The 21553-nt window shown below is 39.4% G+C and overlaps 1 protein-coding gene across 2 annotated transcripts in view; it reads left to right on the forward strand.

The window, feature by feature from the left end:
* The window catches only part of SECISBP2L (SECIS binding protein 2 like), a 30633-nt gene that overhangs the window by 4950 nt on the left and 4130 nt on the right, over positions 1-21553 (forward strand). Inside the window, exons 2-17 of one of the 2 annotated variants that reach the window (XM_087972654.1) lie at positions 5817-5995; positions 6582-6906; positions 7946-8081; positions 8644-8867; positions 8962-8986; positions 9765-9877; positions 10535-10666; positions 11021-11104; positions 12055-12222; positions 13700-13841; positions 14763-14932; positions 15078-15204; positions 15804-15966; positions 17540-17760; positions 19194-19348; positions 20072-20288. In XM_087972654.1, coding sequence (XP_087828780.1) covers positions 5817-5995; positions 6582-6906; positions 7946-8081; positions 8644-8867; positions 8962-8986; positions 9765-9877; positions 10535-10666; positions 11021-11104; positions 12055-12222; positions 13700-13841; positions 14763-14932; positions 15078-15204; positions 15804-15966; positions 17540-17760; positions 19194-19348; positions 20072-20288 — 2581 coding nt within the window. The remainder of the gene's footprint in view (positions 1-5816; positions 5996-6581; positions 6907-7945; positions 8082-8643; positions 8868-8961; positions 8987-9764; positions 9878-10534; positions 10667-11020; positions 11105-12054; positions 12223-13699; positions 13842-14762; positions 14933-15077; positions 15205-15803; positions 15967-17539; positions 17761-19193; positions 19349-20071; positions 20289-21553) is intronic. The other variant, XM_087972655.1, reaches the window with a different exon arrangement.

Here is a 21553-nt window from a genome sequence, read left to right on the forward strand (position 1 = left end):
ATTTCATGTGAGAACAAATTGCAGGAGATGTTTAAGATAGTGGTTTAAAAAGCATATTTACCTAGGATACAATTTCCACTGCTCGTTATCTCTTCTTGAAGTAGGTAAGTCCTTTGGGCAACATGTTCTACTACCATATATTTTAATAAGTATCATTTTATGAAACTGGTCAGATACAAATCAGAGTTGCAGAAAACAGGTTCTTGTTCTGGTGCAGCTGAAATCTGATTTCCAACACTTCCTTGAAAATAAGCTATAGTGCTGAGGATTGTAAAGGAGACAGAATGCTTATGGACTATAATTTTGTACAAATACCGAATTTTCAGGACTGCATAGCACAGGGCTGAAATTCAGTCCTTGACCCCGAATGTCTTGTAATGCCAGATCCCCAGGATAGGATTGCACCCTTAAAGTTGCTTCTTGTGCATGCAGGTAGTTCTCTTCTTAGGAACATAATTGTGATCAGAATTACAGTGGTAAGTCATAGCAGTGGTTAAGCAGGTCATCTTGTGACACACCTGACTTTACTCTTTTTCTGTGATGGTTAAGTGAACACAGTGGCTGTTCAATGAATGTTTTTTTCAATAGTCATTTTTTATAGACATAAGTGCAGAAACTGGCAAAAAATGCTGAAAATTGCAGTCATCTGATCATAGGATACTTCAAATGGCCATGAATGTGAGCTGGTTACAGAGTGTCCAAAATACGATTATGTGACTGTGTGTGTGTGCATCCATTGGAACTCTGGAACTGGATTGCAAGTAGCTCTGGGTGAGGTCTGTCATAACTTCAAACAGTTGCTAAGTGAGGAATAAATTACCAGTAAATTGTCTATAGGTTGCATCCTGGTTTAACTCATCAAGACACCATTTGAGTTATCTGTAAACACTCTTTTTGCTCATTTCATAATCATATACTGTAGAACAGTGTTTCTCAACCTTGACTCCTTGAAGATGGGTGGACTTCAACTCCCAGAATTTCCCAGCCAGCTGGCTTGGGAATTCTGGGAGTTGAAGTCCATCTATCTTCAAAGGGTCAAGGTTGGGAAACACTACCCTAGAACAGGGTTGTCAAACTCTCAGTCCGCGGATTGGCTGCATCACGTGCTGTCCACGCCCACGGCCGGTTTAGCGAAGGGGGGTAAAGTCATGATATGTCATGTGATACCACCATGACAATGGGAATTTGATACCCCTGTTCTAGAAACCTCTTCACATCTATGACATTAGTTTTATTTATCCCATTTGATTACCCCTTGTCAAAAAAAGTTTATATTTTATCATTTTATTAGCAACATATCTCTCGAATATGGACAACACAACATGTATTGTTTGCTCTTGTGCTCATTTCGTAAAATGAACTTCCCCACCCAAGAAATATTGTACCTCTCAAAACAATTCTTTCTCAGCCTGCCACATTTTAAGGCAGAATCCCCTACAACAGGGGTCCCCAACCGCCTGTCCGCGGACCGTACCGGGTCGCGGAACAAGCCTTTACCGGGCGCTGGTTGCTGGGCGCCGCCATCTTTTTGGTAAAAAGCAATTTTTTTGTAAAAAGATGGCGGCGCCAGCGTTGGTGAGCTTTTCCGGTAGAAAGCCATTTCTACCCGAAAAAGCTCACCAGAAGCGCTGGCGCCGCCATTTGACGAAAAATCACTTCCGTGACGTCACCGAAGTGATTTTTCGTCAAAAAGATGGCGGCGCCCAGCTGACGCCGGAACCGGGCCGCTGTGTCGAAAAGGTTGGGGATCCCTGCCCTACAAGATGATGACAGCGCTGCCTTTGCTAACTTCAAATTAGCTTGCATATTTGCCATATCTTAATATTACATTGCTCAGAGTTTTGTAACTATAGCCACAGCTGCTTTGGTGTTTTCGAAGCTCCTCTGAAAATAACTAGAGAGTGTGACATCTTGTGAAGCTGTTCCTAGAAGGCTCTGTGTTTAAAAAAAACAAAACCTGATATTTTACAAATTCTTGAAAGATCAAACGTGGCACAGATCCTTTCCTTTCCTGCCAGGGCAACTGCAGCTTCATTTTCGGTTCAAAACATAACTTGTGTATATCTGCCTTATGTTTTTGAACACTGGGCCCCTTCAGCTATTGCGGTTCTGGCCGAGGCACAGCATGGCTTCTATTTTATTGGGTGAGGAGGATAAATGTCCATTACTCATTTTTTTTGTGCTTTGTAGTGTACTAACTTTACCAGTCTGTTCCTGCTAGTGTCATCTTCTGTCCCTGCAGCTGCTAAAGACTATAGTGCCTTTTACATAGAAAACAAAGGGGCCTTTATGCACAATATGTTGCCAATATAAAACAGTTTTACATTTGTTGAAGTAAAAATTGAAGGCCAGGCCAGTCTTAAAACGCTGCGATTGGAAAGGAAGTATCTGCACAAACAATAGAGTGTACAATATTTTATTTCCTTTATTTTAATGGTGTACAGGTAGTCCTTGACTTACAATCATTCCTTTATTTTAACAGTGTACAGGTAGTCCTTGACTTACAATCATTCACTTAGTGGCTGTTTGAAATTACAACAGTTTCTGAAACCAAGACTCACACAACAGCCACGGCCATCCCCACAGTCACGTGATCAAAACTTGGGTGTTTGACAGCCAGCATGTATTTAAGAAGGTTGCAGCATCCCGGGGTCATGTGATCACTGTTTTTTTTAAAAAAAAACTTTTCTGGCCACCTAACAGGAAGCCGGATTATCTTAACGACTGCGTGATTCATTTAACAACAGCAGTGATTTGCTGAACTGTGCCAAAAATAATAAAATCAAGTGTGACTTGCTTAACGACATTGCTTAGCAACGGAAATTCAGAAGTCCTAATTGTGGTTGTAAATTGAGGATCACCTATATTATTTTATTTTTTTCCATTTCTCTGCTGTCCATCTCCTTCAAAGATGGGACGGTATTTATAGAAAAATCTCTTTCTGAAGAAACATCAAATTATTATTGCATTATAAGCCACTTAGTATGCAGATGTTGAAATAAAAACAGAAGATAACTTAACCCAAATAAAAACATTTCAGGCTTGTAGTCACATGTTAGGATAAAGTTTAGGTTTATGGGTGTTAGTTGAATCCTCCCCTCTTATCTGATTGTTCAATTTTAGATTAGCTACAATTTACAAATACTGAGTATTGTTTGGTAACATGTACAAGATAGGTTGTACTTGATGGTTTTAATTTTAGCTACAGTGTTACCTACCTTTCTTTTTGTTTCCTAATCCCGGTAATTATGTTTACAACCTTTACAGGTAACAAACGTTAACAATTGCTTTAGTTCTTTTTAATTCAAGCCCCTTTTTAATTTGAATTGGCAATTACATTACAAAATATTATTATAGAACTTTATCTTCCACTGTCATAAACTACTTCTAAAATCTCAATAGCAAAACTGAAGCCCCATTATTTTTGTTTTTCATAGATGCATTTAACAGATTTATATAGCAATTTTTTTAGATAGTTTATGAATAAGACATCTAGAGAATGGGCTAGAATGAATGTTTCATGCGGGAAATAGTTTCCCATTCTGCATTGAATGTATTTGGGTTTATCATTTACCCTGTGTAAATAAATGTTTAAATCTCATCAGTATTTTTATACTTTTAATGAGACTGAATTTAGGTGTGCTGAGCATGTTATCCTAAGTGACATAGTTGTCATCTTCCTGGTTACTATTCCAGTACTTTAAAATGCATGTTTTCTGCTGAAGTAGATTATAAAATTATACATCAAGTTAGCAATATTTTTCAGTGTTAGACATATCCTGGAATGAAATAGAATGAAGTAAATAGCATTTAGATTTATATACTGCTTCACAGTGCTTTACAGCCCTCTCTAAGCGGTTTACAGAATCAGCCTTATTGCCCCCAACAATCTGGGTCCTCATTTTACCCACCTCAGAAGGATGGAAGGCTGAGTCAACCTTGAGCCAGTCAGAATTGAACTCTGGCTATGGGCAGTGTTAGCCTACAATACTACATTCTAACCACTGCACCACCACGGCTCCTAAATGCTAACCAAATGGAACACAGAGTTACGTTATCCAGATTTAGTTTGGGAGCAACCATGATTAGAGGCAGCAACTGGGATAAAATGTTTAAGCTCTTCACAAATAGTATGATTTGTGGTATAAGGTAGATGGAAAGAAAAGCCAGTATTTTACATTAATAATTACTATTATTGTAAGATAACTTATAATATGATGGTAGCTTTAAGAAAATTATGCTTCTGTGGATAATTAAATTAATTATAAATGATTAGTTAATGAAAATCTCCAACTTTAATCATTTTTTCCCCTGTAATATGAAAATAAATTGTCTCTGGTTGGCTTAAATGAACATAGTGATTAGGTTTGCAGAATACCCTGAAATGCAATCTGACTGACCAAATACTAATCTTAAGAGTGCTGTGGGAACTCTCTCCATGGGGTTAGTTGATGATGCAATCTGTTAACCATGGGTAAACATGTGCAAATGTACAGAAGGAAATGTAATTTGAATGGTTTTCTAGCTAAAAATCTTAAACTTTGGTAGAGGCTGCTGGCATATAACTTGCCACTCTTTTGATGAGAAAGAAGCAGATCTGCTAGGCAATCTGATTTGCTGAATGTCTCAGTAAACCAAACAATATTTACAATGTACAAAATTCAGTTCTGACAAACTACAGGTTTTCAACTTACAACACTTTGTTTAGTGACCATTCAAAGTTACAAAAGCACTGAAAAAAAAACACTTGTGATCATTTTTCACACTTACGACGGTTGTGGCATTCCCCCTGGTCACATGATCAAAACTCAGGCACTTAGCATCTGACTCACATTTATGATGGTTGCATTGTCCTTTTGCGATCTTCTGACAAGCAAAGTCAGTGGGGAAGCCAGATTCACTTAACAACACTGGTTATTAAATTGACAACTTCAGTGATTTGCTTAACAAATGTGGCAAGAAAGGTCGCAAAATTCACTTAACAAAGGTCTCACTTAGCAACAAAAATTTTGGTTCAGTTCTGGTGGTAAGTTGAAGGCTACCTGTATATCACTGGGAACTTGTGTAATAAACATACTTTTGAAGTGTTTGCTGCATTAGCCAAGAGTGTTGCTTTTTGACATGGTGAAACCTGATCTTATAATTTGGATAGTGTATAAACGCCGTAATATATATATATGTATAAATATTAAGAATGAAGTACTAAATCCTCTTGTCAAAATCAAAGCCAGTGTCCTTTGATGATAAGAGATCTCAAAGGTTCCATTCTGAGTGGATTCAATTTTGCTTAAATAGCTTGCTCAGGCTTAACACACAGCAAACTTGAAAACTTAAAAAGCAGGTTAACAGATTAACAGAGTTGGAAGGGACCTTGTAGGTCATCTAGTCCAACTGCTCCGCCCAAGCAGGAGATCTTACACCATTTCTGATATATGGTATTCCAGTCTCTTCTTGAAAGCTTCCAGTGATGAAGCTCCCACAACTTCCGAAGGCAACTTCTGTCCCATGGGTTGATTGCTCTCACTGTCAGAAAATTTTTCCTTATTTCTAGGTTGATTTTCTCCATCGGTTTCCATCCATTGTTCCTTGTCTGGCCTTCAGGTGCCTTGGAAAATAGCTTGACCTCTTTCTCTCTGTGGCAGCCCCTCAAATATTGGAAGACTGCTATCATGTCTCCCCGGGTCCTTCTTTTCACTAGACTAGCCAGGCCCAGTTCTTGCAACCGGTCATTGTATGTTTTAGCCTCCAGTCCTCTAATTATCCTGGTTGCTCTTCTATGTACCAAGAATCCTTTTCATTTCGTTTTTCCCTTTAAGAATGTGAAATTGTCTGCTGAAGTGGAACCATTCATTCCTCAGAAGAAGGCCCCTGATTCACTGGTGATGCCCATGGCCCTGCCAAATGATGGTGGAAACATCAGTGGTGTTGAGGCAACTCCGATTCCCAGCTACCTGATTACGTGCTACCCGTTCGTTCAAGAAAACCAATCCAACAGGTAATTCAATCTATATGTCAGAAAACCAGTATGAGTCTGTTTTGTTTTGTTTTATTCTGCTTTACAGTATATCTCTGTTTGGACTAGGGTAATCTAATTTGCCTTGCTTTGCGAAATGTTGGGAAAAATCTAAAAATGAAGGATGTATTTTTCTTGCTTGGATGTGCGTTGAACTCATTGTGGCTTTCTTCTGAGTGAACTTGCAGAGCATTGAGTGGCATGACTGTTAGGGAACAAATTATTTTGAGAGAGTCTTAAAACCCTTCAGATTATTAATAGTATAAAAGGGAGCAGGCGGAAACTCTAGCAGGCTTTCAAGATTCTGTGATTATACTGTACTATGTAACAAAGTTATAGTCTTGGCATTATCTTTATTTTTTTCCATTTTTATTAGAGTTTTTAGTACATTGAAAGTAGAGAAAATTAAAAGATTTTTAAAAAATATAGAGAAAATGAGAAAATATAGGGAATTCTAGAAATCTATAAGTCTTAAAGTTGCCAAGGCTGGACACCCTTTCTTTAAACTACAATAATTTTAGAGAAATAAGCATTGACCTAACTGGATTCCTCCCCCCATTTATTTCAGACAGCTTCCAGTGTACAATAATGACATCAGGTGGCAGCAGCCTAACACAAACCCTGCCGGGCCGTATCTGGCTTATCCCATTATATCTACTCAGCCACCAGTTTCTACCGAGTATACCTACTATCAACTGATGCCAGCGCCTTGTCCTCAAGTCATGGGATTTTATCATCCCTTCCCAACAGCTTACTCTGCCTCCTTTCAGCCTGCAAGTGCCATAAACACAGTTACAGCACAATGCACAGATCGTCCGGCCCAACCAAGCCAGGCCTTTCCGTTATGTAGCCCCAGGAGCAGAAGTACCAGCAGAGGATCGATGGTACAAAAAGTAAGCTCGTTTTGTGCATTTCGGAAAAAGTGGTGGCGGGAAGTTTGTGTCTTCAGATTTGCATGGTTTTATTCATGTAGCCTTACAGTAAAGTAGAATTCATCAACTCCTACTTCCTGTTTGGTTTACCCTGGGAGAGCTGACAGCTTAAGAGACATATGCTTTTTCAGTCACAGAAGTTTGCACGTTGATTCTGCAAGGACCTGAATGAAGCTCACAATGGCCACAAGCTCTCAATGCTACCTAACATACGTCCAGAATGTATTAAAGTTGGTTTTAAGTGTTTCTGCCGCCCTCGTATTTTTTTCTCAGGCATTCCAGATTGTTTTCCACTTGTTAATCTCCATCACTTGGGCAGAGATCACAAGGGATTAACGTGATTTACAGGTCACTTAGTAAAGCCCTGTCATTAGGTGTTATTCGTTAAACAGTCTGTCCTTGGGATTTCAGCGGGGAGCTCACGTGAGGTAGGGGCTAAACATGAGAAGTGCAGAAATCAGCGACCTATTAAGTTACCAGTACTCATGGGACTCTAAAACTTAAAAGACTTCTTGTGTGTTTGTTTGTTTGCCAAATTTGTCTAAAGTGCTCTCGTTAGCTCACAGAGTTGAGTAGAATGTGCTGTCAAGCACTATTAAAACAATAAATAAGGACCTTAAGTTTAAAATTCAATTAAAACTAAGCAGGATGGAGAGGTACTGAGCCAAGTACGCAAAGGCAGGTGGGTTGGAGTGGGGTGGGGGTTATCTACTCTATTAGCCACCTGCAAAGTGCTACATTTCCATTGGGACCCCAGGCGAGTTGACACTTCCAGGTCTTCAAGGCCTTTCGGAAGACCTAAAGAATGGGAGCAGATAGACTAACATTCCATAAAACTAGTTTCAGAAGTAACAAGGTAAATGACCACAGATCTGATTGTTGCTCTTCATATATTCTTATGATTGATACACACACACACACACACACACACACACACACACACATATATCTAAGTCATGTCAAGTAGCTTCATCTGTTTGTTGGCTAATCTTTCAAACAGCCGCCGCCGTCACAACCGCACATAAAGAGCAAAAGGCCTCCAGTGAAAAACGTTGCTATCCAGAAGGAAACGAACTCTTCGGGCCCAGAGAACAGACCCAAAATTGTCCTGTTGGTGGATGCTTGTCAGCAAACAGGTGTGGCAATGATGTGTTTAATTTTTTTTATAGTATACCGGATCTATTTTTCTATTCCTTCTTATTCAATTTGAAATGTTATTTTTAAGAAAGAAAAGCTTGATTTGATAACTAGATCACCTTCCACACCGGAACTATGGACAGTGGTTTCAGTCAAATCACGACACTTCAAAACTGACATTTTTACTTATATTTCAATTTTATAAAATTTACATGCTGCCCAACTTGCCATCCAGAGCGACTTAGTGACGTATTGTTATTAAGCTGCTTATCAAAGGGGCTGCTTTACTCATCCAGTCTTGGGACTTGTGGACTTCAGCTGCCAGAATTCCCCAGAACCAGGGGTGTCCAACCTTGGGGACTTTAAGAATTGTGGACTTCAACTCCCAGAATTCCCTAGAATTCTGGGAACTGACTGGCTAGGGATTTCTGGAAGTTGAAGTCCAACAAATCTTAAAGTTCCCAAGGTTGGACATCCCTGGTTCTGGGGAATTCTGGGAGTTAAAGTTTAACCCCTGCGTTAAACCCTTGTCAGTTCTTGAGACTCTTCTTTGCCTTGCAGACTTCCCTTCAGAGATTGCCAGCAAATCCCTGTCGGAGAGCGTGAGTGGTCTGCACTGGAAGCCGAGAGGCAGGCGACGGCGGACCTCCCACCCTGCCGAATCCTCGAGTGAGCAGGGGGCCAGCGAAGCCGATATTGATAGCGACAGTGGCTATTGCAGTCCCAAGCACAGCAACCAAGCAGGGGCAGCCATATCCAGAAGTGCTGAATCGGCCGGGACAAACGTAGGTAGACCTCTGAAAAGTTCAGAGTAGAGAGCAACATTAAATCAGCCCATGTAAAGTAACCTCTACAACTTTTTTTTTTTTTAATTTTCAGATCAAAGAATCATCCATACACCCAGGTACAGTTTCCTGGCTTTGCAAGTTTGCAGCATTGCCATGTGTGTTTGTGTCTGTGTCTGCATGTGCGTGTGCGTGTGATGGATATATTTTGTCGCTTTCACCGATTACGCCTTGATGACTTTAACTGATTAAATTCTCCACCCTTAATCTTTTTCTACATTGCAATGTTTAAATACAGTGGGTTTCTTTCTGAACCTGTCCAGCTTTTTCTCCTCAAAATATTTTTGAGTAGTGTCAGAATAACACTTTTTAAAAAAACATTCAATATTTAACATTTTAGTAATTCCTGATAATCTGCCTCCTTTTCCATTCTCCCCCCCCCCACTTTTTTGGCCACATTTTCCGTGGCTGCATTGATTAGTTCTTAAGGATTGCGAGTAAGTTGAGAGCCTTCTTGTACCCCTATGCTGAAAATTAAAACATAGAAATAGAAATCTATACAGTTAGGGAATAAAATGCAGTATATCATATATGAAAAACAAGCAAATGAGAATGGTAGCTATACTGTATATTTCAAGATTGCTCAGTGTCTTTAAAGAAAGAGAAGTTGCAGACAGACTGCTCTCTAAATTATTTTTTATGATGTAACCATATAAACTGGCAAACAAAGCTAATTATGTGAATACACATGCTGATTAGTTCCAACATCTAGTTGGCTTTCCTAAAGGTGTGGTGTTTTGGTTTTTTTCTGTGTAAAAAAAAGTAACATGTCTTCTTTGCATTATTTTCTCTTTTCACATGTTATCTTTCCTTAAACTTCTGTGATGCTTGTCTCAGTTGGTGCCAGCTGGGCAAGCGTCAGTTCTCAAGCAACTCAGAAGAAGCCTTGGATAGAGAGAAACTCTTTCTCCAGAGGTGGAAGGCAGCCTGAACCTCAGCACGATTCAGAGGTATAGTTTCCACTGATCTACTTCAAGCCTTCTTTAGAGGTAGAAAAATACTGTTGAATAGATAGCAAGATGCTCTGTTGGTTCAATCTTCTGTCTGAAAGCACTATACTTGGCAAGTTTTTACTGTTTCCAAGATTTTAGGAACTTTCAGCTCAGGTTTCAACAAACTCGATAGATAGTTGCAGAATCTGTTAATCAGTAAGTTTATACAACTTCATTTAATGAATTTCTTAGATTAGAAAGAAATTTGCTTCTCCTTTGCAGAGTTTATTAGAGAAATGAAATTCTCCACCTATTGCTACTTTCTTTCATTTGTGCCTCTTGGCTGAAAGATGATTACAGAATTAATTGGCAATCTGTATACACTGTTAAACATGTTAATTTTATTGAATTAGTTTCCTATTAAACTGGGTTTAGGCACACAGAATCCAAATGAGCTGATAAAATATTGACTGCATGAATTAGTGTTTTATTTTCTTGTAATGCCAGTCCATTTACTCTGCTCCACTCTGTGAAGACTGTTCAACTTTTTATTGTCACGTATTTTCATCTGGCAGACAAGATAGCTAACACATACTTTGTGATTTACATGGGTGCTTTCATACTATAATTTAAAAGGGACAGTCCTAATATGTTTGTTTTTATTTGCTTGTATAGCCTGGCTTTAAATGTAGAGGTCACAGCACATCTTCAGAAAGGAAACAGAGTTTGCAGAAGAAAATTGAGAAACCAGTAATCACAAGCCAGTCAAACAGAGTAGAGCAGACCCCCGAACTGCTATATTTTGGGGTAACTCTTTCATTAATCTTGTTTATGACAGCTTTCACTCACTAAGACAAGTGGAGATTTTGAATTGGTTGATGGCTACATCTTACAGTGCCCTGCTTGCTGATTTTAAAACATTAAAAACTTATTTTTCAAATGATCATTAACATTTTTTCAGTTTGTTTCCAATATGGCATGTGATAACAATATCTTTCCTGAAAATTCCAATACAGTTTCATGCTTAATCCTTTTGGTACTCTTCATATGCATTGGCCAGTTTCCACCAATCTTTAGCTGAGTAATGCTTTCCTTGCAAAATACAGATATTTTGTTCTGTGACTTTCAGTGAATGAATTTTCCGTTTGTTTGTTTGTTCAGGATGAAGAAGAATTCCCAGAGCTAAATTGTGATAGTGGACATTCTAAAGCTAATAACATGCAGCTGAAGCACGCACCCAAAATGGTAAGTGACGCTATTATACTGTATTTGGAGGCTAGAACTGCAGTGAGGTTATTTTTCTTTTCAATATATTTTGGCTGATTTTAATCAGCAATAAAAGTGAGCAGAACTGTTCCTTGGGAACACACACACACACGCACGCAAGCAATAGACAGGCATTGTGAAGAGCATAACATTTGATTTCTTAAGATCCGGATATTCAGTTTAAAGCAGATTATTACTTGGCTGGGAGCCTGCAGGCAATATCAGGAGTGAAGGTTCTGTAGTAACCCCAAATCCCACAGGCATGCTTAATGTGATAACCAGGCAGTGAGTTTAGCCAGAAAGACTTTACCATGCCTTAACTATGTGCATATTTGGGGATGTGCTCAGAAACACATTTTGGGCGCAGCACATACCAGAATCAAGAACCATCAGTCTCAATCAAATCATGGTTGCTAATTTTGAGTGGCCTCTAAAGTAGGAGTTGTATTTTATTAAGTTAAATAAGACTAAGTATAATTAGAGACGTTAGCGGACAATTGCACATTACAATTCAAATTCTAGCTTTATTGCAGCATTGTGAGGCATCTTATAGCAATAGCACTTAAGCATATACAGCTTCACAGTGCTTTAAAGCCCTCTCTAAGCGGTTTACACCTTTCCCCCCAACAATCTGGGTCCTCATTTTACTGACCTTGGAAAGATGGAAGGCTGTGTCAACCTTGAGCCAGTGAGAATCGAACTGCTGGCAGTCAGCAGAATTAGCCTGCAGGACTGCACTGTAATCACTGCACCACCTTGGCTGATGGAGTTATGAACACAGAAACAGACCATCCACTTAGAAAAAACACTAGGTAAAGAAACAAGATCAGCTCTAGGAAAACCAATGTACAATGAGCTACTGCTTATGCTATATCTCTTTTTAACACTGCAGCCCCTTTATAGTTAATCACCACCTCCTCTTTCCTTAGTTGGATGATCTACCTGAAAATTCTCCAATCAACATAGTACAGACTCCTATTCCAATCACCACCTCTGTTCCCAAAAGAGCCAAAAGTCAAAAGAAGAAAGCTCTCGCAGCAGCACTGGCCACAGCCCAAGAGTATTCAGAAATCAGTATGGAGCAGAGGAAGCTTCAGGTCTGTTTTAATGGTTATAATGGAAATGCATTCTGGGTTTCAATCCAGGTGGACCGATTGCAGTGTTTGATGCTAGAGGTCCCTAAACTCAGGTGCCTACGAATCATGCAAGAAAGTTTCCCATAGTATAGTATAGTTATAGTATAGTTTATAGTTATAGAATAGAATAGAATTGAATTGAATAGAATAGAATTGAATAGAAGATGGAATAGAATAAGGAATAGAATAAGGAATAGAATAGAATAGAATAGAATAGAATAGAATAGAATAGAATAGAATATGGAATACATTTCATATTTCATATAGACAGCTGAATATAATTTGTTTCTTGGGTTCATTCACATGTTTTAAATCCTCTTTTCTCTTACATTATTATCATATATTTACTATATCTTTTTATTCATTATTTAAATAATATGAATGTATTAATTAAATAATAGTTATAAACCAACGAGAAGATTAGTAGAGTATTGTGAGTTATTTAGTGATTAAGATGTGACAGTAAATGAAAATGCGATAAGTAGCAGTTAGTACTGACTAGTAGGACTTATAAAATTCGATATCAAATTCAAAGAGTACGTGTTATTTACATACTATTGTTTTTGTATTTTTAAATTTGTATGCTTTCTTGTAAATAAAGTTTACTTAAAAAAAGATAGAATAGAATAGAATAGAATAGAAATTCTTTATTGGCCAAGTGTGATTGGACACACAAGGAATTTGTCTTGGTGCAAATGCTCTCAGTGTGCATAAAAGAAAAGATACATTCATCAAGAGTCAAGAATCATAAGGCACAACACTTAATGATAGTCATAGGGTACAATAAGCAATCAAATCATACTAGGAAACAGTCAATATAAATCGTAGGGATGCAAGCAACAAATGAAATGAAATGCTACACTTCCTTTGGAAGTTAGTAATCTTGTTTTCTGTTTATTATAACTCAGGTTGTCCTTGACTTACATTTAGCGACCAAAGTTACAGCGGCACTGAAAAAAAAGTGACTTAAGTGACTCCCTTTTCACATGATCGCTGCAGCAGCCCCCTGATCATGTGATCAAAATTCAGACACCTGGCAACTGGCTCATATTTATGACGATTGCAGTGTCCCAGCTCATTTTACGACCTCCTGACAAAGTCAGTGGGGAAGCCAGATTCACTCCACCTCTGTGTTACTTAACAACTGCAGTGATTCACTTGACAAACATGGCAAGAAAAGGGGAAAAATGGGGCAAAACTCACTTAACAAATGTGTTGCTTAACAACAGAAATGTTGGGCTCAATTGTCATAAGTCGAGGACTACCTGTCTGGATTCCTTAATGAGTCAGTTCATGCGATAAAATTCATTGCCAGCCTCACCCACCCCTTCCCTTTTTTACGATCAAAAGAACAGCTTCAGATAAGCCAGGATGGCCTGATTGAAATAATCCCTTTGGCCACCGAAAGTGACATCTCACGTTGTCACCCTGCATCTAGGAAGCTGTTTCAAAAGCAGCCGGAAAGAAGAGTAAAACTCCTGTGCAGTTGGACTTGGGCGACATGCTGGCGGCGCTTGAAAAACAGCAGCAGGCGATGAAGGCCCGTCAGATCACGAACACCAGACCCCTCTCATACACAGGTCGGTATGCCTCACTTCGCCGCTCTGCGTAGTTGCGCAATTCCCCAACATCTCTTGAGCTGGTGTAATAAACGGCATCGTCTCCTTTTGGTCCAGAATCCTTTAGACCAGGGGTGTCCAACCTTGGCAACTTTAAGACTTGTGGACTTCAACTCCCAGAATTCCTCAGCCAGCAAAGCTGGCTGAGGAATTCTGGGAGTTGAAGTCCACAAGTCTTAAAGTTGCCAAGGTTGGACACCCCTGCTTTAGACCAAGGTTCTTCAAACCTGGCAAGTTTAAGATTTGTGGACTTCAACTCCCAGAATTCCTGAGCTAATATGACTGGAGGAGGAATTCTGGGAGTTGGAAGTCCACAAGTCTTAAAGCTGTCAAGTTTGAAGACCCCTGTTATAGAAGTACAGTGTGACACTCCTCTGTAGCCCATCTTTTGCCATGGATAAATGGTGGCTACTCTCCGTGCAAAACATTTCTTCGAACCTTAGGATGCAATTATGGTTTGCACCAAGGCAGAATTCTGCACATTGTGCAACTCCAGATGTTACGATTTGTAGACCATAATCTTGTGGTGTGGACCAAGCTCCTACAACAAAGTGTGGGATGCTTTGAGGTGGGGTTGTTTTTGAAGTTATCAAAAGGGATTAACAAATAACATTACTTATCTTTATAAACCTGGTGTACAGCATGTTTCTTAGTCTTTCTCCATGATTATTTTCTTAGAAGAAGAGGTGATCTCCATGAAATGGGCAGCATTTCACTGCACAATTTCCTTGCTGTTGTAATCTGTTTTTTATTTCCAGTGAAGGAAAAGGCATTTTAATGAGAATGGAGGAGGTGGGAGGGGAGCAAACCACTGGGTTTGCCTTCCCCCCCCAGCAGCATCAATTCAGCTGTTGCACACTTTTTTTTTTTGTTTATCTTCAGTTGGCAGTCCAGTTCCTTTTCACACCAAAGAATCCACCAGTCGAAAGTCCTTCTCCAAAGGGCAGCCCTCAGTGGGTTGCATTAACCCTTTGGATTCCACTAGCCCGAAAGTAAAGCGGGGAAAAGAGAGAGAACTCTCAAAGTTGAAGCGTCCTACAGCACTGAAAAAGGTAAATGGGTTTCTTAAAGTGCAGCATTCTCTTTTAACAATATTGGGTGGGCAACTATGGCAACCTTACAGCCTGTGGACTTCAACTCCCAGAATTCCTGAGCCAGCAAAAAATATTCACAATATCCTAATTGGTTTTATTTCAGGTTATTTTGAAAGAGAGAGAAGAAAAGAAAGGACGGTTAACAACAGATCACAGCCTTTTGGGAGGTGATGAAGAGCAAGAGGTGACTCTGACTTCTAACCAGGCAGAAGAACTAACATCTCAAGAAGGTTAGAAGATCCACCTGACACATCTGTTTGTATCAATATGTGTAATAGCCATTATATAACCAAACACATGTTTAGTGGACTTTTAATTCAGTAAAAATCAACCTGGAACTCCCTGGTTCCAGTTGCTCATGGAAACAATGGTCTAAAATAGTTTATTGCAATCTATGATGTAACATTCTGCTACACAAGACATTAAATTGGCCAACAAGAGGTGGGAAGTGACTGTTCTATTCATTAAATCTGTATCTGCTACATTATTTTTTGAACTAATTTCCTGGGAGAGCTTTTTAAAAAGACCTTTAGATTTGCTGATACTTATATATGAAGAAAGACATGTAAACGGTATTTCTGAGGATTATGATGAGATGGAAGTAGAAATATGGGAGGATTTGAAGAATAGAATAGAACTTTATTGTCACTTTAGATGTACACTAATCAGCAGAGAGTAAAATGAAATCTGTTTGCTTTCAGCTCTCAAAAGGATTGTGCATGTACCCACATACACACACATATACGACACAGGGAAACAATACAAATAAATTTCCCATGCTGCAACTTTACGAGCGAATGACTGGTTGGTTTTGTCTTGTTTCTTCCAGAAACTGGTTTGAGCGTGCCGAGTGACACCTCCCTCTCTCCAGCAAGCCAGAATTCTCCCTACTGCATGACTCCTGTCTCCCAAGGTTCCCCTGCAAGTTCAGGGATAGGAAGCCCCATGGCATCGTCAACTATAACCAAAATCCACAGCAAAAGATTCAGAGAGTAAGCTTTGCATTCTGTAGGACTTGTTCAGCGAAAAACAGGCTGGCTCAAGGAGAACGAATGTAAATTCTTACAGGGAGGCATGTCTGTTCCACCTAAATACGAGATTCTAGCTTTCCGGAGCATCAGTTACTCGAGCTGAGAGAAAATGGCTTCTGGAATTGCTTCTTTGGATGTCTTTAGCCAGGCATATGTGGTGTTTTGAAATAAGTTGTCCAAGTGCAGGTGACTGGTTTCCAACAAATGAAAAGATTTGGTATTGACTCATATAAGATAAGCAGATTAAAAAGTATTTATAGGTGAAAGACATAGGTAGGTTCTCATGTCTTCGTCTTTATCACAGCCTTAGAGCTGAAAAATGTAATATGCATCAACTATACCAGGGATCTCCAACCTTGGCAACTTTAAGCCTGGAGGACTTCAACTCCCAGAATTCCCCAGCCAGCTTGCTGGAGAATTCTGGAAGTTGAAGTCCTCCAGGCTTAAAGTTGCCAAGGTTGGAGACCCCCGAACTATACAGTACATACCAGATGCATATAGAAAAATGTATATATAGTTGTTTTTTTAAAGTGGATTCAACAAATAATGTAGGTCAGGGGTCCCCAAACTTGGCAACTTTTAAGACTTGTAGACTTCAACTCCCAGAATTCTCCAACCAGCATAGCATAGCTTGCTGGAGAATTCTGGAAGTTCAAGTCCACAAGTCTTAAAGTTGCCAAGTTTGGAGACCTCTGATGTAGAGAGTCAAGGGTCTCTCAGATTAAATTCAAAAGTGAGATGTTTTATTTATTAAAGTTTTATTAAATTTGTTTGCTGCTCAATCTCATCACAAGGGAACTATATTATTAAGTAATGATACCAGGATTGCTTTTCTTACTTTGAGGACACCTTACTGTCCGTTCTCCTGTCTTTCTACATTACATTTCATTTATCAATGCATAATCTTTCAAGGATTATTTCTGATTGTCTGTGGACATTCTCAGCCATCCAGGTCCTCGTTGTCCCCAAAGTGCTTTTTCAAAAGGCAACTGGACTTTCTGGGAGTTTTTTTTAAAGATGTTTCGCTTCTCATCCAAGAAGCTTCTTCAATTCACTTCTAGAACTGAAGAATTTTCTTGGATGAGAAGCGAAACATCTTCAAGAAAAAACAAAGTCCAGCTGCCTTTTGAAAAAGCACCTTTCGGATTATTACTGATGCTTTTGTACTTGAAACTGCTTCATGCGGCATCCATGCAGTCTGTTTGCAAATAAAATAATTGCCCTATTTTTGGAAAACACTGCCAGTAAAATAGTTTTCAAATAGTACAGAGCTCAGGGAGAGTTTTAAACAAAGGAATGAGGAATGTGTAGGCAGTACTTAGTACGTAAGAAATACAGCTTGTAATGCAGATAACAAAAGCTCTTCAACATACACACCCTTGAAGTTTTTTTCAGTCATGTCTATTTATGGCAGATGAAATTAAACAAAGTTTCAGAAAGAGAACTTTAAAAAGGATGAATGCTTCCCCCCATGTGATAGATCCAGATCGTCATTGCTGAAATTTGTCTTTCTGCTCTCGTCCTGAACGTGCAGGTACTGTAATCAAGTTCTCAGTAAAGAAATCGATGAATGTGTGACTCTCCTCTTACAAGAACTTGTCAGCTTCCAAGAACGAATTTATCAGAAGGATCCTATAAAAGCCAAAGCAAAGAGGAGACTTGTGATGGGCCTACGGGAGGTTACCAAGCACATGAAGTTAAGCAAGATCAAGTGTGTAATTATTTCTCCCAACTGTGAGAAGATCCAGTCCAAAGGTACACATGACACTTAGGGGGTATCTTCTCTTATGAGCTAGTTTCCCTTTTAACATAGGATTTATTTTGCTCATTCTTTCCTCATTGCTTCCCTTTATATATTAAAGTTTTAAACACTGCTGCCATCTAAGGTGCCATGTCCTTAGATCACTGAGCAATGCTTCGGCTTTTCCCTGTGGCAGCCTTCACTTTCTCAAGAAGTTCCTCCAGGAGATTTAGGAGACTATTAAAGGAGGGTTTTGAGTGTGACCCAGGATCTGTGGTTGCAGAGAAGCGAATGGGCAGACATTAAAACATTCTTGCATTTTTGGGGGGGCGGGGGTGTCACAGAAGACAATCGTATTTGAGACAATCCGTTATCTTTTAAGTAACCATTTACCTCAGGCTTTTGAACTATGAAGACTAATTTTCTTTTCAGGCACCCGTCTTGCTGATAAGTTGCCCACTAAGAATAATTGATACTCACTTTTGAACAAGCAGCATTTTGAAACAGGGAAACACTATTTTCCTTTTCTGACTGGCTGTAGATGGTGCACTTGAGTTACAAATGGCGGTTTTCATTTCCTGGAGATGACATTTAGGCTCTTCCACATATGATGCATCAGCAAATTGCATTTGCCTTTGCAGGGTAGATGTTTATGGGCTACAGCAGATGGCAGCACCTGGCTGAGATTGTGATGGATCCCAAAAAGACTAAATGAAGTTAGAATTGTTTATTGCTTGGATGGAGAGATCATCAGCATTCTCAGGACTGTAGCCTATATTGGGAAGTTTAAAAAAAAAATATAGAAGACCATGACAACAATTTCCATACTGCAAAAGTTGATATATGGCCTAAGAATTTCCCTTCAGCAATGTTGGCTGGAGAATTCTGGGAACTGAAGTCCAAACACCTTAAAGCTGCCAAGGTGGAGAAGGAATTCAATTCAATTCCAGAGACCAATACTTGATATGTTTGAGGTACCTTCATATTAGTGAAGTGTTTGCTGATACTATGGTGGCGCAGTGGTTAGAATTCAGTATTGCAGGCTGACTGCCCGCTACCAGGAATTCGATTCTGAACAGCTTAAGGTTGATTCAACCTTCCATCCTTCTGAGGTCAATAAAATTATCCAGATTGTTGGGGGCAATAGGTTGACTCTAAAAAACGCTTACAAGAGGGCTGTAAAGCACTATGGAGTGGTATATAAGTCTATGTTCTATTGCTGTTGCTACTTCGTTTTTTTGGACAGGTTCACATTCATCTGGTTTGCATGTTTTGCATGCAAACAATTTTCCTCTGATTTTTGTTTGACACAGTAAAACAAAACTTCAGCTTTTGGGTGGTTTAGACTTTTTAGTAAATTTGGTGCACTTGGTGCACTTATGCACTCATTGTGAGGAAGTTCTTCACCTTTTTTTGTTTGTATGTTTGTTTCTTGATGTGCCTCAAGGTGGACTAGACGAAGCTTTGTATAACGTGATCGCCATGGCTCGGGAACAAGAAATCCCTTTTATCTTTGCCCTCGGACGCAAAGCGCTTGGCCGCTGCGTAAACAAGTTAGTTCCTGTCAGCGTAGTGGGCATCTTCAATTTTTCAGGCGCTGAGGTAAGAGCTTCTTAGTCAACTCTAGAAGAATGGAGTTCATTGTCCATGGCATTCCTAACCCAACCAACGATGCCTGAAAATAAATTCTTTCTTTTTCTGTCCTTTAAAATAATCTGCCATTTGGGTGTGTTGTGTTTCTTTCCAAATCTTCGAATTGAGTTTGGTGCTCATATTCCTTTCCATACACACAACTCTGAGATATCTTATTTTTTTAAAAAAAAGAATAAAAGCCAACCTGGATGTAATCAAAGGGGCACATATATGTACCTTTTTTTCCACATTTTATATTTATGTAGAGCCAGTTTGGTTTAGTGGTTAAGGCACCAGGCTAGAAACCAGGAGACTGTGAATTCTAGTCTGGCCTTAAGCATGAAAGACAACTGGGTGACTTTGGACCATTCATCTGGAGACCTTGAATCCACCTAGCCAGCCAGTTGGGTGACATTGGGCCAATCGCTCTCAGCCCAACTCACTACAGGGTGGTGGTTGTAGGGAACATAGGAGCAGGAAGGAGTATAGCATGTGTTTGCATCCTTGAGTAATTTATAAAAATAATAAAGGTGGGATATAAATACTTAAATCTTAAAACAGTTTTTATTTGTTTGTGTACTGTACAAATAAGGGGAAAACAAGCATGAAACCGTCCAAGAGAGCAATGCAAACAATCTGGAAGCACCTGATGGTCGTAGTTTTCCTTCTCTTAGTGGGCTCTTTGTCTTCTAGAACCTCTTTAACAAACTGGTCTCTCTGACGGAAGAGGCCAGGAAAGCCTACCGGGAGATGGTTTCAGCCATGGAGCAAGAACAGGAGGAGGCCTTGAAGAATATTAAGAAGGTGCCTCACCACATGGGCCATTCCCGGAACCCTTCGGCAGCCAGCGCCATTTCCTTCTGCAGTGTGATTTCAGAGCCCATTTCCGAGGTGAACGAGAAGGAGTACGGTAAGCTTGCATTTCAAAACAATGCTTGTTAACACTTTCCAACACATCTTCCTCTAGTCTCCCTTTAACTCACCTTTGAGTGATCTATTTTTAATTTACTTCCTAACTTTCTGGGAATGTTACAATTTCCTACAGCCTGTTGGATTGTCTGTTTAATGATGTGTCTGAGGTTTAATCACATGTCTGAGGTTAGATATAATGGATTCACGTGGTAGGTTGGGGTGGGCAATTATGGCCTCCTTTACAACCTGTGGACTTCATCTCCCAGAATTCCTGAACTAGCATTTTGGGAATCGAAAGTCCACAGGTCGTAAAGGGGGCCATAATTGTCCATCCTCATGGTAGGACAACCATGGCATGAATTTCTGGACTTTGGAATCAGGAGGGTGTAAAAGAAAGGAGAGGGGAAGAGAAGTTCATTTAAAAAAGTCAGCATGGGGGCCACAATTGTGTGATTATTCCATTTTTACATTTGTCTCTTGTGAGATGGAGCTTGATCACTCAGGTGTGGCAACCCTCTTAACTTTCCCTTGCCAACATCCTTACATGGAATATTGAAGTGTAAGCTTTTGTTTTAGGTAGATTAAATTTCCGTATTCAACCAGCTGCGTAAATCTGAAAATATTTAGTACGTTTTCCTTTTACTTCAGAATACAAGGTCCGTAGGGTATTGCAGTCTCATAAAACAGGCTATCTCTCAGCTAGCTTCCAGAGCAATTTGTAGTCTGAGAATAATTTAAAAAAAAACCCAGAAAAACTAAAACAATAAAATAGGATGCTAAAAACATTAAGATCAGAATGATTAAAACAATTAAGGAACAGCGGTGTACTAACCACACTATAGCTTTGTAGCACTATTTCAAATGTTCTTCAGTATGTCTGTGGTTGCTGATTTGGAAACAAATAGTTAAACTCTCATAGGCTAAAATTTGTCTATTGTCACATACAGTTTTATTCACGGAAACAATAGTTCGCATTCTTAGAATTGCTTCCTCCCATCCCCTTTTTTCTTAGGTTTGCTATAGACAGAAGGGTTGTGGTTTTTTGTTTTGTTTTTACATTTTAATTATTAGCATTTAAAGTGCTCAACTGGACAATAGTCCCGATTATGTTATTTTGCAGCGTTAAGCACTTGCTCACAATGCGCAGAATTTTGTGTTCAGTATTGTTAACCCCACAGCACGCTGGAAACAGCGCTTGTTTGTGTGACCTATGCCAGCCTTTCAGTCACTGTATTGTTCAAAAGCTTTTTCCTAGAATGGCGA

Source organism: Notechis scutatus, chromosome 11 (assembly GCF_049901735.1).
Source record: "Notechis scutatus isolate UNSWTSFEM ecotype Mainland chromosome 11, rNotScu1.2, whole genome shotgun sequence".
Lineage (NCBI taxonomy): Eukaryota > Metazoa > Chordata > Lepidosauria > Squamata > Elapidae > Notechis > Notechis scutatus.